This window comes from Cyprinodon variegatus, unplaced genomic scaffold, assembly GCF_000732505.1.
Source record: "Cyprinodon variegatus isolate N-32 unplaced genomic scaffold, C_variegatus-1.0 Scaffold553, whole genome shotgun sequence".
Taxonomy (NCBI): Eukaryota; Metazoa; Chordata; class Actinopteri; order Cyprinodontiformes; family Cyprinodontidae; genus Cyprinodon; species Cyprinodon variegatus.
This window is the reverse complement of record NW_015151006.1, coordinates 243,265-262,126: the sequence shown is the minus strand read 5'-3', so window position 1 is coordinate 262,126 and position 18,862 is coordinate 243,265. Positions and strand designations below refer to the sequence as shown.

The following is an 18,862-nucleotide window of genomic DNA, read 5'->3' as shown; positions in this document are numbered from 1 at the left end:
TTTTTTCTTTTATTATTTTTTGCCCTGAAAGGCAAGAGAAAAAAAAAATATGTGAAAAAAACAAAGTTTGGCTGCAGCATTTTGGATTAGCTGAAGGCTTTTAATTACAGTTTGTGGACTTCCTGATAGTAAAGAATTACAATAGTCCAGCCTTGAAGTAACAAATGCATGGACTAGTTTCTCAGCATCAAACCTGTTATTTCTAATTTTTGAAATATTCCTCAGATGAAAGAAGGAAACTCTAGAAACCTCTTTCATATAGGATTTAAATGACAGGTCCTGATCAAAAACAACACCAAGATTTTTTACCTTATTATCTGAAATCAGTTTAATCCCATCCAAATGACTAATCCGCTTCTTTTACAAAGACTCTAGTCTAAAGACTATAACCCCCTGTTTTGTCTGCATTCATTAGCAGAAATGTACAGACACAGCTGAGTATCATCAGTATAACAGTGCTGATGATACTCAGCTTTTCTTATTCTTTTTAGCTTGGAATAAAACATGTTATTTAAATCATATATTAGGGACCGTCTGCAAGTTGCAACACCATAAAAAAATCAGAGAGAAAAATTTAAAAGCGTCACCAAGGTGAGGTGGATTATTATCACTTTTATTGGAATCGAAAATAATACTTTTATGAGGAATTTCCCAAAGCCTAAATGACAAATGGCATCTCTAATTTATTATCAGAATAAGTATAAAATGAGCAATGACTACACTTTAGATCATTGCAGTGCCACCAAACTTGAAGGATACACAGATAACCTCATCTGGATCATAATACAACTCTTACTTTGGGAAAATGTGCTAAACTCTATTTTTTTGAGAGTTTTTCATTGTCATTATAGGCATATAATAGCCAATAATTACACTATAGATCATTGTAGTGCCTCCAAAATTGTAGCACACATAGATAACCTAATCTAGTTCAGACTGTCGTGGATGTCCTCCGAGCGACGTAGTAATTTGTACTAAGTCTTGCAAAAATTCTAAGTTCTTGGTAAAGCAGTTGAAAAGTCACCAACAGTAGTCAAAAAGAAGCAGAGGCAGCTGGGTCTCGGTCCAGTATGGTTTATTGCAATAATACATGTCCACCACACATGAGATGTTCAGCGGTCAACATCTAAATGATACAAAGAAAGGGGTCTGCTTATATACTCTCTCTGGGTCTTGGGGGCTCCTCCCCGAGCCCCTCCTATTTTTACGTAATTTCAGGTACTTTTTCCACGATATCTCTATTATCTATTTACCTACAGGTGGAAATTTGCCCAGGGTGCATATTTTTTTAAAGTGGCTACACGTCATCGCCCATTCCGGACCTTTGGACCATGGTGATACACATTTTGTTTACATTGACTTCTTCAGTATAGCTTGACGTTCGGTTTCTTCACTGCCACGTTTTGTTTGCATTAACCCTCTTAATCTTATCTTGATCTCTGGACTGCCACACACATTATTTTCTTAGATATATGTTAAAGCACACCATTTAACCATTGTGACAAGAATATATTCATTAATCGACTACATTCTATTCATTGTGAGATATTAATCCACTACAAGACTACAACTCTTTCTTTGGGAAAATGTGCTAAACTCTATTATTTTTTTATTTATTTTTTTTAGATTTTTTGCATTGTTATTATAAGCAGGCCAGGTGTGCACTGTACAAAGTATACCTGTCACAAATGCAGGAAGGACTCACCTTGGGTTTGTAAAAACTGCTAAATGGGACAATTGTAGCTTCATATTAAGTGCCTTTCTTTGGGTGAAATAAATGTTACTCCAATACTGAAATCATACTGTTTATCATTCTCTAAGCTGAAATGTTGAATGACATGAAAAGGTAAGACATTACAAAATACAATTATTTTCTAAGTTTCTTTCACATAGTGAGTCTGTTGGTGAAAGGACAATATAAATAGGCTCTGCCTTGCCTTGTTGGTAAAGCATGGTTATGACCTGTTCTCAGCTCAGGAATTAGGACCCGTATGATATCTGGTTGTTCAAAAGGTTTGCCTAAATAAAAGATTTAGATATGACTTATCAAGATATTCCTGCAAAAAGGTCTGATGTTGCAGGGGCAGGTAATGAAAAGTGCTGGGAAAAAAATGCTCTTGTTCTTTCAGCCTTTAAACAAAACGAACATCGATCCAAGCGCCTGCAGTTCACAGATTCAGTCAACAGGAGGCGGTGTAGAATCTAAAGTTAGTTTCAAAGTTAGGACACGAGGAAGAGAGTAGTAGAATAAAGAGGAGGGGAGTTTATTTAGCACAGGAAAGAGATCAGAACCAAACCTTACCGAAGGTAAGAAACTGGAGTGTTTTTTTTTTGTATTTTAAAGAGTTATTTAACTTCATTGTCTTCTGTGTTTACTCATATCTGCATGTCATTGCGTTTACCGCTGGTTTAAAAAAAAAAGGCAAGCAGGTTAACGATCGATTTTGGCAAACGGTCGGTTTGTCGAAAACTCTGAATTTTTCTGGTAACTTCAGGAGCTCTCATGAACATAAAAACGTAAGCCTTTAATTTAACTTCGCTTTGCTTCCGTTTGTGGACCCTGTTAGCTGGTCAGTGAGAGTCTGGTCTTCAACCAGAGGGGGTTCAGACGCCAACATGGTATTAATACCATCCTTGGTATTCTGCTCTGACGTCAGGATGTTTAAGCACAAATAAAGTGATAAGGAGGAGAAGGCCTTCATCAGCTCCTCTCTGGGCTGAACTAAACATGGCTGCCCCCCAGCTGGATGATCTCCTCATGCATCACCATTAAATTAAAGATGGAAAAGTTCAGTTTAAGCAGCTGGATGGGAATATTTCACCTGTACAGTTCAACCTCTGCACCTAAAAAAAAAAAATCACAGTGGGAAATAACTTTAAAAACACATATCTTTTGAAAATATGCTTGATTAAGATAATTTATGTTCCATGCTTTGTACAACATTCAGTATTTTATATTATTTACATACTCCAAAGATTAGGAAGGATGTTTTTTTTTTTTTTTTTTTTGAAGAGCATTAGGGGTTTATTGAATATTAATTCAATTCAGTTTATTTATATAGCACCAATTCACAACACATGCCATCTCAAGGCACTTTACAGAGACAATTCAATCAGATCATGAAGTCAGTTTGATTCAAAGCTTTCTATTGAAGGAAAACCAGCAGGTTGCATCGACTGGATTTGATGCTTGTAGTGACAGTGGAGAGGAAAACTCCCACATGAAGATGAAATTTACACCCATGTAGCAAACTGCTGAAGCTCTCCTTTATAATCCACGAAACATATGAAGATGAGGACATTAGCATGTGTACGCCAGTGTACATTTCACAAAATTTTCTATTTGTTAAGCTCTTTATAATAGGTTGTTCCCATACATCGTTTCATGCAAAGGGTTGCGTGCAATCATGTTGCTCCTAGCACCGGCTAGGGGGGTCAGGAGATTCTTATGCCTACTGCTAGTTCTAGGAAGTTTTATGCTCCCTGGTGATCTCCTACCTTACTGACAGCACTATGGTAACGTGGTACGCACTAAGGCTGAAATAATTAATCAGAATAATTTGGATTAATCAATTATTGAAAGAATGGTAAACAAATTGAGTAATCGATTAATCGTTAAATGGAGCAAAGAGACTGTAAAGTATGCTTTTAGCTGACAGAATGCCCCACTTACAGCAACAATTATTCTAAAAATATATATTTAAAAAAATTGTCTATCCAGAACCCTTCAAGTGGAAAAGCTGTAGCGTAACCTGGTTTAATTTGTAAAAACAATCTTCTTTAATTGACCTTTGATTATCCAATTATTAATCGAAAAAAAAAGATTATTCGATTCGCAAAATATTCGTTAGTTGCAGCCCTAGTATGACCTATGTCCACGGCTTAAGTGTTCCCAGCAATTTGACATATTCAGATCGAGCCTCCAACGCTGTCCTGCAGCCTTTAGATATGTCCCCTGCCCTGCATACCTGAATCAAATTGCCAAACAAGCTCTTTACCAGGTAATTTCTAAAGAGCTCTTCTAATGAGTTCATATTGGAGTCAGGTGTGTTGAAGAGGAAGTTAATCTAAAGTTGCAGGACTGGAGCCTGAGACCAAGGGTTTAGAAGACCTGGAAATTACATCGCTGTTGCAATACGTCTTGTTTGGCTTGACAGATTGGCCATTTTGGAAACCTTCCACACCTGGGCACCTCACCTACTGTGACCAGATGTTCCCATGTGTAAGGGACAGTCCCGCATTTTTCACTTTTATGTTATTCCTAATCAGAATTTTGCAGACATTTATATTTCATTCATTCCTTCATCTCTGAGTCATACTGATGGGTTCTACTGCCTTTCCAGCAGTCTGGCCCTGACCTGTGAAAACAAGCAGATGGAGAATATCTGCTCAGGAAGGCTATTTTCTGGAAGCAACTACCTTTACCACGTGGCGACTGTTCTGTAAAGAACACCCCATTTCTCAGATTAGGGAGGGTTGATGTGAGGAAAAACTTGATGATTAAAAAATTCAAAGTGGAGCCGCCTCTCAGTGTTAGCTCCACTTTGAATTTTTCTTTAGAGTTTGCAGAGAACGACTATATTTCAACAAATGTATACAGCACAGTGCTAAAGTTGCTATTTCATGATAGATTGATCTATACTTCAATTTAAAAGGCTTAAAAATACATGATATAGGACCTTTAAACTGTGGGGCTGAGGCTAAGTCTTTTAAAGAACTGTTTCAGAAGTTTAATCTTGCTCCGACTCATTAGTTCCCATCAGTTTGATGTTTCCTTGGGTAACATTGTCCATTAGGAAGAACTGACAGAATCTGTCTAATTTTCAACCATCTTAGCCAAAATATCCCCTTCAGAGGGAAAGAAAATCGATTCAGATGTTTTCAAACTACCATGGAACTAGAGACTGACATTTTTTCGGGAATCCCACGGGTCACGGGATTCCCGTGGGATTCCCGTGGGATGGGAGTCAGTATTAGTAAAGATCACGTGATTGGGACGGTACAGGATTAATTGTTAACGGGAGCAGACGGAAGCGGGAGAAAACCAATAATAACTTAAAAAAAAAAAAAAAACTAGGATCGATGCCAAAAAAATAAAATAAAATAGAAAGGAAAAAAAAATCCAGCACTGGCGCGGCGCCGCCATTTTATAGTTTTTTTCCTTGAAGCCTGCACTATAATGCGAGTCAAAAAAACTACACGACCCAAAAACCAACAGTGCTTCTGCTCTGAGTTTTCACCCGCGCTCAAAAAAACAAAACAAGAACGGGAGTGGTGCAGGAGCGGGAGTCATTCTGAATGGGAGCGCGGTGGGAGTAATTTCACCAGGAGTGGGAAGGGACAGGATGTAGATTTCTACTCTGGCCCGGGATCGGGACGGGACACAATTGTTTTCTGTGGGAGTGGGACGGGACAGGACAGAAGTGAAAATCCACTCCTGTGTCAGTCTACATGGAACCACAAAGGCAGGAGCTGGTGAAGATGCTTAGTCTTCCAGCTCATAGTCATTCCAAAAAAGTAAAAAAAAAAAAAAATTAACAATCCACTGGACTTTGTTTCCAAGTTTGAAGACGTTTTACTTCCCATCCAGGAAGCTTGCAGATTGTTGCAAGCTAAAAAATAACCCAAACGACTGCCCACTCTTAAAGGGCAGACCTGTTGGTCAGGTTAAATTTGCATGTTTTCTAAGCCAAAACAAGGCTTTGTTTTTGTCCACTCTATAAAGCCCTAAACTCAATGCAAATTCTGACATTTTGAATTGAAAAACCTTCCTGAATGGGAAGCGAAACATCTTGAAACAAAGTCCAGTGCATTTTTTTTTGGAATCACCAAGGATGGAGCCTTCTATGAACGATAAACTACGAGAACGCCGTTGTCTAAGTGCAGCTGGTTGTGCAGCTGGTTATTCATCACCATGGACCAAGAGGGGGAGGATCATGAGAGAAGACCGTGCTTGAAAAGGGGAGTCTTAAAATGGGACAGAACTTTACATCTGCCCACAGGAAAGAGTGAAATGGCTTCAAGAGGAAGGTTTATGTATCAAGGACACAAAAATTGGCATAAAGTAGATAAGGAATGGGCAACAGCAACCTCAAGGTTTGGTGTTCTGAAATGTTTAGATATGTCCCTGCTCCAACACAACTGGATCAAGTGAATAGATGAAGAACCTACTCACTGAGGATGTAATTAAACCATTTGATCCAGATGTGCTGGACCAAACACGCATCTTAGGCTACGTTCACACCACAGCCTGAACTGACCCAAATCTGACTTTTTTTTTTTTTTTTTTCTTTCTTTTGCCCACATGCGACCTGAATCCGATCTTTTCATAGCAGTCTGAACAACACAGATCCGATTTTTAAATATTTTTTTCCAATCTGACCCAGGGCGCTTGGCTATGTGGTCCTGAATTCCATACGAATCTGATCTTTTCAAATCCGACCTGTGTCTGAACGGCCAGGTCACATTCACCCGACCTGAACGCCATTAGTAACCAACATAGGTCACTATTCTACATCTTGTTACACATAAGCGGCAAGAAAAACAAACACCTTTTTTATTTTTTTATTTTTTTATTTTTTATCATCTTGAAAAGATTAAGGTTTTAAGGTTTGGAAAGATCGCTAGATGCGCTCCAGCACTACGTCCATGTTTACTTCCATAAACACGAAGCACGCTGGCTTGTGACGTCATTGCGTCCTTTACTGCGCATGCGCAACACATAAGTTGTATAAATACAGTTTACACAGGAGATCACATACAAGTCTCATATATTTGGAAATGTGTGCGGCAACGCAAAAAAATCATATTTCCCCCCCCAAAAAAAAATCAGAATTGAGCATCAAGGCCTGCAGTGTGAACGTAGCCTTGATGTTGGAGACCGGCCCTCGAGGACAGCTGTTGCCCCTCCCTGAAGCAGATGTTTTTCAAGCTAAGAACAGTGTTCCAACTCTTGAGACCAATACCCAGGTTTTTAAACAGAGCTTATAGAACAGGGGGTGAAAAAAGACCTACAAATTCTTCATTTCCCCACTAAAGGCTAGATGTTTAAAATGGGCCCAAGTCTACAACCGGGTAGCTTTAAGTTTCTGGATTGGTTCTCCAAAAGTCAAACCTCAGTTATGTGTAAATATCATGGACTATGTTTTAAAGCTTGGCCTATTTCCAAAACATTTTTGTAAATGGTTAAAAGAAGAATGTTCACCATGATGGCAGAAGGTTATTAATGGCTACAAAACTCACATAGTCTGATGTACAGCAAGCTAAAGGACAGCTAGCTAATATTGAAGTTATGTTTCTGAGGATTTCTAAACTTTAAGGGATGGTTTTGTTTGTAATTGGTATTTATTAATCATAAGAAGTAAATTAAAATTAAAATTAAAAGAAACACAATTTACATTGGTGGTCATAAGTGGTGTCATTGAGAATAAAATTAAAAGTAGTTTTGGTTTTCCTGATTCTGTCTTCNGTGGTCATAAGTGGTGTCATTGAGAATAAAATTAAAAGTAGTTTTGGTTTTCCTGATTCTGTCTTCATTCTGTCTTCTGTTGCAGACACAGATTTGTTTAAATTCTGCTGTTTCAAAAACATTTTCTTAGTTTTTTTTTGTTTGGAATTGCTGTTTGTAAAAGTACATTTTTAAAAGTTATTTATCTAATATGTAATTTTCTTAAATGAACATGGAATAAAACAAGGATCAGATTTGATGTGAAAATGATTGGGGATATTATGCCACATGTGAAAACGACATCGGCAAAAATGATTGTTGTGTCAACAGGGTATTGCTGAGTATTATTATTTCCACTTGTGAGTTGTACCAAATTGTTTAATACTGAATGACGTGTTTTGTTTGTATTCACCAACTCTTTTTGCTCATTTTGTAGAATGTTTGACATTTATGAATGGGTCCCAACTGCGGCCACCTGTGTGATTTAACCAAATATACTGTATTACTAGATGTATTTGCTCACCCATCCAAATGAAACTTTATGGACAGCCTTCGCAGAAGAGTTAAAACTGTAATAGCTGCAAAGGGTGGATGTCATCTTCCATGGTCACTGCAGGTCACTTAAGCTCAGTTCATGGAGTTCACTATAAAGTCGATATAGTCTATATAGTCCCTGCTCTATATAGTAATTGAAGGGTTCGAGCATACGATCTGACACAGGCAGATATATATATTTTTTAATTTGTTAATTGCTAAAAAATTGCGTAAAAAAATAATTGAATATATATCTGACATTTAGCTAATGCTTGGGTCAAAAGTAACAGTGTTGCTTTACTAAATATTGTGCAAATCAAAAAATTACTTAGTGCTCCTCCTGTGTCTTGTTATAGTTCAGCAGTAAGTCATACCTTAGGGTGCAGATTCTTTAAAAAGCAAAACAAAAAAAAATATAGTAATGTTGACGATTTCGTCATCTAGAATTTACAGTTTTTCTTTTCAGCTACTCGTTCAGCAAAAGTACTTTCCTGAAGCTCGTTATCTTCGTTATTAAAAGGTATATTTGGTGTGGCTATAGACCACAGGGAAAATCTGTCAAGGTCACCAGAGATTGGCTAAAGTTTAAATGTATATCACCAGAATTAATGTGACTCCAAAAATATTGTATCCAAAAGATAGAAGATTAATCTAAATTCATCTAAATTTGATTTTCTTGATCAAATAATTATTTGATAGGGGTAGTTTTCTTAAAAACCTGAGTTTTCTTTTTAACGCGAAGGGCAGTATGCTGTATTTTAAAAAGAAGCACATCATTATATTTTATTATGCCAGCTAAATAAAATATTGACCGAACAAGAATATTGTTTTCTGTCACATTAAGGCATTAAGACACATTGTAAAAAAACATAACCCTGCTTGGTTACTGATTTAAAAATTAAGACGAATAGAATAAAACGTATTAAACATTTAAAATTCTAGATGAACAGATATGTGAAAATAGTATTTAAGAGGGTATTTCGTTCCAGCTCATATTAGTGCCTACTTGGTGTTAGTGAAGTGGACTAGGGCGATTAATCTGTTCATTATTTTCAATTAATCGAATGATGATTGGATAGGCAAAGGTTCCTTAAAGAGGGTGAAAATAAAACTTTTCCACTTGAGGTCTGATAGATAAAGCATTTTTACAGAGGTAAATGTATCCTAAATGCAAAATGTATATATATTTTATTTTACAATTTTGGTATAATTAATGCTCCAAGTGTGTTACTCTGTCAGCTAAAGACATGTTTTAGAGCCCCTGAACTCCAGTTGGCAATTAATCAATTATTAAATCAGTTGACGATTATTTCAATAATTGATTAATCCAATTAATAGTTTCAGCCCTAAAGTGAACCCTATCTGTGGTATTAGCCTGCAAGGGCAGACTGTTTTAGGGCTTGTGTTTTCATTACACAGCTTGTCAGTCTCACTTAAACATATATTTTCATAAGTTATTTTGATTTATCTATTTTTTTCTTTTTCAATTCATGAGGATAGTTTTCTTTGCGACAGATAGGGCAGTTAAAACCATGCAATTTGTTTTCTTCCAAAGAGCTATCCTCAAAGTTACCAAGCAAAAAAACTGATGGGGAAGGTGAGATTTTACAACTTAGGTTCTCTGAAAATTCCCAGAACCTCTGAACAAGTGTACATAACCATACTGCATGAATATAATTGTCAGGATTGTAGCTTATGCGCTGTGTACGGATAATAGCTTGTGCAAAACCCATCTTAATAATTAAGAATGATAATTTAACTTTGTTGGTCACACATGGAGAAACTAACCTCTGCATTTAACCCATTGGGGAGCAGTGGGCTGCCATCGTGGGGCACCCGGGGAGCAGTGTGGGTCTTTGCTCAGAGACCGAGATTGGCAGTCTGTGGGAGTGGGGCTCAAACTCAGAACCTTAGAATTCCAAGCTCTATGCCCTAACCACTAGGCCACCACTCCCTGTATCTTGAATAGTCTTTGGCTACGTTCACACTGCAGGCCGTGATGTTCAATTCAGATTTTTTTGTGAAACCCGATTTTTCGTTAGTTCGTTCACATTTCCAAATGTATGCGACTTGTATGTGATCTCCTGTGTGAACTGCAGTCATACAACGCAAGTGTCCCGCATGTGCAGTAGAGGACGCAATGACGTCATAGGCCAGCGTGCTCTGTGTTTGCGGAAGTAAACATGGATGGTAGTGCCATCGCGCATCTAGTGGTCTTTTCCAACCATTAAAACTCAATCTTTTCAATATGGTTAAACATAAATACTGCTCTCTGCATCATCATCTGCTGTTGTTGTTTTTTTTGCAGCTTCTGCGTAGCAAGACGCAGAATTGTGACCTATGTCGGGTATTAATGACGTTCAGGTCGGGTGAATCCGACCTGGCCGTTCAGACACAGGTGGCATTAAAAAAATGAGATTCGTATGGGATTCAGGACCACATAGCCAAGTAGCCTGGGTTGAATTGGAAAAAATCGGATCTGTGTTGTTCAGACTGACATGAAAAGATCAGATCCAGGTCGCAAATGGGCAAAAAAAAATCGGATTTGGGTCACTTCAGGCTGCAGTGTGAACGTAGCCCTTGACCTATATAGTGTACTCTGTGAAGGATTTTGTATTGTATTAGTTGTAAATTTGTTTTTCTTGTATTTTTTATAGTTTTCAAACATAGCTAAGACCAGATGTTTTGTTCCAAGCCGACTGATAAGTCCTCTTTCCATTTTATAATAGGAAGACTGTCTATTTTAGTCAGTGTCCTGTATAGTTTGGGGGGCTTAAATTCAGAAACTCTAATATATTTGTTGGAATTTGTAAACCACCTTTAATATGTTTAAATTTACTGCTAATTAAAAGCTGATTGTGTCCAGTCTCTGATATTATCATTACCTTAAGCATTGAGGAATTTTAGCTTTACAACTGTTTCACACATTGGCTTGTTAGTTGTATTTGGCATTCAGTGTTCAGCAAGGACTGATGTTCAACTCAGCAAGCAAATCAAAGATGAGATATCTAAGCCCTCAATTCTACTATAGAGTAAAATCTAGAAAATAATGTAAGTCCCTTTCAAAGCATATCTAAAGCATACAGGTTCAAACTTATCCATGGCAGATATAAAAATTCAGTAGACAATTTTGTACCAGATAAATTTGTTAACGGCTTCAACTTTAAAAGAGGGAAATGGTGAACAGGCAAGATTACTTTCTAACTCTATCAACAGTCATTTTAACTACATTTAAAACAATGAATTAGCATTTTTTATCCATAATAATGTAGCATAATATGGGACCTTTAACATGTCTCCTCTACAACTTTTCCCGTACAGATTCTGGGCCCGGAACAAGCTGTTGTTGGGATTCCAAGATGTCCTTTACTGGCCATCAAGAAGACTGCAGCGGTGTAGCTGGTTAATCTGGAGCCCAAAAAAGGGTTGTGGTGTTCTTTGTTGAATGTAAACATTTCCATACATAACAACAATACTGTTGTCACAAGCTGGCTTGCCCATAAATTCATCAAACTTTCATAAAGCTGCTGACCCCCATGTCTCAGTCCATGAATACTCCCTCTTTGAATGATAGTGTAACTAAGGGGCAATATGGACTTCCTACTAGACAGACAGATGAGGGTATATGTAGGACACTGCCTAATGTTGTACCTGGATCCAGCTTAAACCTCATTGGAGCTTCTGGTAATCCCAGCAGTTTTGGGACTAGAGAAATAATCCCAAATGTGGGACCATTTGCTGGTGGATTTAGTTTACCAGTGAGAAACTGGCCTGAACCAAGTCAAACCACTTCGAACATCAATTTACATTCTACCTTTAACATCTGCGCCAGAGAGCAAATTATGTATCAACCTGTTGGCCAGGGTGCTCTGTTTGGCAGCACACAAAGAGGTGTATCACTCTCAGCCACAACAGAGACAAGCTACTTGGCCTCATCAGCTACTCAAGGTCATCTACAACCCAGTGGTGATTGTGGTGGAAGTAGCTCTTATAACTACTCTAAATCTATTGCAGTTCAACCAACTGGCCAAACTCTATCCCATGCACCTGTGTGCACACCTGCAATTGCTGAAAAGATTTTATTGAGTTATGGGCTTCAAAAAGAGGATTTGTATGAACTCATAAACTGTCCAGATGAAGAAACTACGGCTGAGAACCTACCCTACACTTTGCAGAAGATTCGTATGAAGAACGCCAATAGGGCTTCATCTGCAGTCACATCAGCATCTGCATCTCAACCAACTACAGATAGACTAAACAGATTGGATAGTTATGGACAGCCAAAAACAATTCATAATGAAATGCCATCAGACAGTTCAAAGACAGTTGAAATTACTCAGTATGGACATACTGGAGAATGTTCTCCACATGTTGAGGATAAGACTTTTGATATTTTCAGTAAGGCTCAGGCATGTGGCAATAATTCGCTGGTGGACAACTTCAAGACTAACAGCCAAAATAAAGAAGGGCCAGAAAAAAATTCAGAGTTAAAACCCACTGGTTTGATTACATCAAATGAACATGTAACATCTGTTATTAGCTTGAGCTCAGCAAAGAATGTGGTAGCTCCAGCCCAACTGGTAAATACTCAATCAAACCAGACCTTGCAATCAACCTGCCCAGCTTTGGCTGTACAAAAGAAAAACTGGGACATTTCAAAACCAGAGTCTGACGTTTTTGGATTTCCACCTGCAAAAGCATCAATATCCCACATTAAAACAAAGACACACACGGAAAGCACAGATGCAAAAGCTCAAAGTAAAACTCAAGACCAAGATTCAAAGACCTTAGATATAACACCACAGCAAACTCCACAGAATCCTGTGCCAAAGCAAACCCCTCTGCAGATGACACAACCTCAGAAGACCACTGCTTTGGAATCACTTTCCCCTTACTCTTGCACCCCTACAGTCACAGATGTTTCTCATTCCATTCAACCTTCTGGTATCAGTCCTGTTTATCCAAACATCCCAAGCTTGGATCTGGTAAAGACCACTGATGGGCAAGGATCTAAGCAACAGTCTGCGGCAAAACCCGCCACCTTCAAGGGTCTCCCATCACTAGCTAAAATGCATGATTATACTGCAACTAAACCGAAGACGTTTCCACATACCTGTTCTTTATGTAGAACAAACTGCTCTCATATAAAGGTGAGTCAACAATTGCACTCTTCTCTCTAATGTGAATTTGGGGACAAGAAAAAATAGAAATAGCCTTCTTTTCTTGGTCTTTTCAAGTGTGTGTTAAATGAAGGGTGTCTAAGCCGCAAAGTTTTCAGACTGATTAGCAGATTTAATTAAATTGTGAGATCGATGTGAGAATCTGTGTGTGTAAATTATTCCAACTGTTCCATTATCATGTAAGTACGTTCTTACGTATCAGAACTGGTTATGTTTACTAATATATGAGACACTGCATCTCAATGGAAAAGGTAAAAATGGATTTGTGTTAGGGCGGATCTTCCATGTTTGATGTATCGACAACTTACCCTGGAGAAACATCATTCATATTATGACTGTCTTGGCATTCTAGAAGGGACTTTTTAGTGTAGTTGTATCTTCACCTAGTTTCAAAGGAAACAATCTTTGAGGAAAACGTGGGTATCTTGTATCGCATGCTCATTTCGGCTTAGTGCTTCTGTGTTATGTATGAACATGATATGTCAACCAGAACGAAATCTTTTCATGTGGCCATACTCATGGTTTACTGCTGTTCTAGTTGATGTCTCAAAAATTTTTACACAAAAAATCAGAAGGCTGAATTTGTTGTCACACAGAAACTTGGCCACCTAATTGAAATGACCAGAGAGAGTTTAGGTTCCTATGCTGTGATAGGAGGCATTCATACTCCTTTTCCTCCCTTCCTTCTTGCTGCCTGCACTATTCGGGCAGTACTTATCATTGCGACTGCCGACACACTCTTCTGCTCCGGCTTGAGTGTTCCTTCCTTTCTCAGATCAATCCTTAGATTCAGCCTCTCAGCTCTCACTAACAATATGACAGTTTTTCGTAAATTCAGATTAGTGATCTTGTTATACAACCATCAGAAATGATGATGTAAACTTAAAACATTTGATGATAATGACACTGTTCTACATGTTTCTATCTAAATGTCAACTGTAGGATTGGATTGGTCATCAGCAAACCATCCTGCACCTCGGGAACTGCAAACTTCTACGGGATCAGTTAGTAACATTTATTTTATTGGCTGATTTCTTATGTTACAGATACATTCTTTGTAAAAAGTTAGAACATAAATGCAAGAAAAGTGTTGAAAAGAAAATGGAATATTCAAATGGTCCTGTATTGGAATGAAATTTGGTGATTTTTAAGTAATTGTATTACAGCGAAATTATGGTCTGACTTTTAATAATCTTATTTATATTTTGTGTAACAAAGCTATTGAACTTGGGTAACTAAAAAATCTGGTTAAATGTGCAGTTTTCTACAATGGCTTTTTTTTTATTGGTTTTCTTACATTTCCCACAGATACCCAGAGTGGGATGGCAAAGTAACACCACAGCAATGGTACATTTTCTTTTTTTTTTTATTTCAAATAAAAGTACAATCCACCATTCCACTTATGACTGACTGCAACTTTTGGTGTTTTTTTTTTGTTTTTTTTTTTAACAGTAATGTCATTAGAAAATCCAGGATTTCACCTTCAGCTTCTGCCCAGACTTCCCAGGGTCATCAAAAGAGAACCAGTGATGGGAGTCATTGCCATTCTCGGTCTCGCAGCCCTCGACGATGCCACACCTCAAGAAAAAGAAGGGAGTCTACCAGCAGTAGTTCATCCTCTGAAAGCCCTCACCGACGACGCAGTTCTAGGCGTAGAAAGGCTTCTACCAGCAGTAGCTCTCGTTCTTGCAGCCCTCGCCGACGACGCAGCTCTAGGCGTAGAAGGGCCTCCTCCAGTAGTAGCTCGCGTTCTCGGAGCCCTCGCCGGCGATGCAGTTCTGGTCGTAGAAGGGCCTCCTCCAGCAGTAGCTCTCGCTCTCGGAGCCCTCGAAGGCGACGCAGTTCTGGGCATGGAAGAGGCTCCTCCAGCAGTAGCTCTTCCAGCCCTCGCCGATGCCACAGTTCGAGGCATAGAATGGGCTCCTCCAGCAGTACCTCTCGCTCTCATAACACTCGCAACACCCACAGCTCTGAAGATCAAAGGGAAAAACGAAAAAACAGGACACAATCACTGTACATCCCCAGGAGAATTTGCAGGTTTGTGAAAATTGAAAATCTGAGGTTAGATATTGAGATGTTTTATTACATAATTTTGATGTAAGTTTCATCATGTGGTTTCAAGTTTTTCCTCTCAAGATGTTAAGATCATAAATAGTTGCTAAATTGTTTTATTTGTTCATTGAATAATTTAAACCTTGTTGAATCAGGTCTCGTTCTAGATCTTACTCTCCGAAGACCAGCTGCCACATTTCTGGGAGACGGATTTTACAAAAAGAAAGTCATAAGAAACCTGGCTCACCAACAAGGAGCTCTAAGCCACAGTCGCTTACTAGAATAAATGATAAAAAATCATCCCCAAGAAAGGGTGGTGAACCAAGACGATCACCTAAGAAGGGTGCTGAGCTAAGACCAACGCCACATACAAGCAAAGAGCGACCAAGGTTGGAGGGGAGTGATGATAAACAACGGTCAAGGAGTCCCAAGAGACCGTTGTCTCCCAAAAGTGATGAGACAAAAGAGTCCAGAGGAAGGAGTCGTGAGCGACGATGTTTGCCAAACAAGAGCATTAAGCAAGACTTACCAAAAGCATCTAGTAAGAAACGACAGTCACCAGGGAAGGGTGGTGCGCCGCAGTCATCGGTACATGATGACCGACCACATTCACTGCAGAAGAGTTGTAAGACACAGTCATTACAAAAAATAAATGATGGGGAACAGACCTCATCAAAAAAGTCTGAGAAGCTCTCTTCAGTAAATGGAAGCCGTAAGAGACAGCTATCACTAGAAGAATCATCTTCTCAAAAAAAGAAGTCATGCACTGAAGACATTCTAAAAGACCAAGCTCTGAATTCAGGTTTGTTTTATTTAAATAAGTATCATTAGTCACAATGATTGGAATAGGATAAGGCTGGGCATACACTATACAATATTTTTAATCTTTGTACTCACGTACAGCTCAAAGTGTACAATGAAATCGCAGGTTTTAAAAAAGCACTGTAGGGCCCGACGCTCTGATGCGATATACCTTCTCACACTGCACGTCCAAAAACCACATGTCAGACTCATCACCGAGAAATGGCGCTGGTCAGATTTGACAATCAGGAAAACTAAGAACTTTTTTGTTTGGCGTGCGTGAGGTTCTGGTAAATCGGCTCGTAGAAGCTCGTAACTTTGCTTCAACAGCAGAATATGCTCACCTTACGAGGGCCAACTGAATTTCAAACATGTTTGATTGTTGTTTCTCCCAAACTTACGATTCCAGGAGGATCGCGCCTTATATACTACACGACGCAGGATGCACGATGATGATGAAACTCGGCCCAATCAAAAATAATTCTTGCACGACTGAAGAATCGGCCTGAAAAGGGAAAAAATCGTACAGTGTATGCCCGGCCTAAGTCTGTTACCGATGTAGGGGTTACGGTGCCTTGCACATGTATTGGGCCCCCTTGAACTTTTCAACCTTTTTCCACATTTCAGTCTTCCAATATGAAAATATAAAATTGTAATTTTTAGTGAAGAATCAACAAGTGGGACACAAACATGAAGTGGGAAGAAATGTATTTGGATGTTTAAACATTTTTTAACAAATAAGAAAATGAAAAATTGGGTGTGAAAAATGATTCAGCCTCCTGGAATTAATAGTTTGTAGCGCTGCCTTTTGCTGCGATTACAGCTGCAAGTTGCTTGGGGTATGTCTATCAGTTTTGGAGTAACTGACATTTTTCGCTATTCTTCCTGCAAAACAGCTCAAGGTCAGTTAGGATGGATAGAGAGCATTTGTGAACACCAGTTTTTAGTTATTTTCACAGATTTCTTGATCGGTTTCAGGTCTGGACTATGACTTGGCCATTCTTATACCTGGATATGTTTATTTGTGAAGATTTTGCTTTATATTTTGGATCATTGTCTTGTTGGAAGATAAATCTGCGTCCCAGTCTCAGGTTTTTTGCAGACTTCTACAGGTGTCTTTCCAGAATGGTCCTGTATTTGGCTTCATCCATCTTCTCATCTATTTTAACCATCATTCTTGTCCCTACTGAAGAAAAACAGGTCAAAACCATGATGCTACCACCACCATCCACAGTGTGGATGCTGTGGTCAGGTTGATGAGTTGTGTACTTATACACACAACTGTTTTGCATTGTTGCCAAACAGTTATATTTTGGTTTAATCTGACCAGAGTACCTTCTTCATCATGTTTACTGTGTCTCCCAGGAGGCCTGTGGCAAACTTTAAACAAGACTTTTTATAGATATCTTCAAGAAATGGCTCTTTTCAATAAATGCCAAATTTGTTGTCCTATGGACAGTCTCCCACCTTAGGTGTAGATCTCTGCAGTTCATCCAGAGTGATTATGGGCGGGCCTCTTGGCCCCTCTGATCAGTCTTCTCCATGTTTGAGCTGAAGATTGAGAGTCAAGACCGGGTCTTCAGAGATTAGCATTAGTCGGATACTCCTTCCATTTCGATATCATCGTTATTATCGAGGAGAGCTCTCTGTGCAAAGCATTCTGGGATATATCTGCCTCTTCCGAGGCCTTTCTTTTCTTCTCATACACCTTATAGACACTTTTTCTCCTAAGAACCTCGGCCATTTTCAACGAACCAGGGAAAGAAAAGTTAGCTTCAATGACTGTCTGAAACCGTAGCTCACCACAGATATATAGCTATAGCTAACGCGACAAGCACTTAGGACGGCCTTACGTAAACATATCACCAGAATGATTGATAATTGAGAGGACCACTTATTTATATAATCCACCCTGAAATAAAAGATCATCCTCTAAACCTTTAAGAACGAACAACTTTAAATTAAGTCTTATACTAAAACATTACAATGATATTTTGTACAGTATTGAAAAAAACTTTTTAGAATTGTCTTTAATTAGAACTAATGCCTTGTTTTTGATTTATGATTTAATTTCAGTGCCAGAGCAGCTGAACAACACCAGTTTGATTGAGCCTTTAGTTGATGCTACAGTGGTAGAGCAAGCCAAAATACGGGCACCTTCACCAGTACAATCATCATTTACCTCACCGGCCAATAAGAAAGAGGCTTCCACATCATCAAGAGGAAGCAGCCCAACCTCTGCTTCTTCATTGCCTTCTTCCAAACCAGTAAAGTCAAAGTTGCATACGAAGTGGGATCAGATTCATCCTAATGTTCCAAGGACCGAAGCAAGTCTACAAACAACTGTTCCCAAGGTTGGTGTTTGGGTTTCATATCATGTAGTTCAAACATGGCATCATTTACTAATCGTATTTTGCCTCAGCCTTAGCTTTGCACTCTCATTGTTGACTCTGCCTAACTGATTTCCTCTTTTAGAAGATTTTTGAAATTAGGTTATATTTCCAGTATATTAGCAGCATTAAAATTATGCATTACCGTGTGTGACGTGTGTTTTCCTGGATATGAGATTTGAACCCAAAATGTTCCATCCAGACTGAAGTTGGAAATCAAAAGGATCAAACTAGGCTCCTTTGCTTTGCTGTTGCTGCCTTTTCTTTTAGTCTTACACTATTTCAATTTGCCTTGGCCTGATTGAACCTCTGTCAGGATCACTGATCTCAATTTATTCACTGGATTGCCTATTGAAATAACTGGGTAGAATGAAGTCACCAGCCACCATATTGGTACTCCCTAGTTAGACCCGTCTGAATGTAAACAATACGTATGCTAGAGTCCTGCAACCGGTCGG

The 18,862-nt window shown here is 38.7% G+C and overlaps 1 protein-coding gene across 1 annotated transcript in view; it reads left to right on the top strand.

Annotated features, from left to right (window-relative positions):
- Positions 1-2,226: 2,226 nt before the first annotated feature.
- Positions 2,227-18,862, top strand: part of LOC107095504 — a 77,782-nt gene continuing 61,146 nt past the window's right edge. The window contains exons 1-7 of the mRNA XM_015391635.1: positions 2,227-2,307; positions 11,303-13,131; positions 14,104-14,165; positions 14,470-14,508; positions 14,614-15,198; positions 15,369-16,015; positions 18,091-18,368. Coding sequence (XP_015247121.1) covers positions 11,518-13,131; positions 14,104-14,165; positions 14,470-14,508; positions 14,614-15,198; positions 15,369-16,015; positions 18,091-18,368 — 3,225 coding nt within the window. The 5' untranslated portion in view covers positions 2,227-2,307; positions 11,303-11,517. The remainder of the gene's footprint in view (positions 2,308-11,302; positions 13,132-14,103; positions 14,166-14,469; positions 14,509-14,613; positions 15,199-15,368; positions 16,016-18,090; positions 18,369-18,862) is intronic.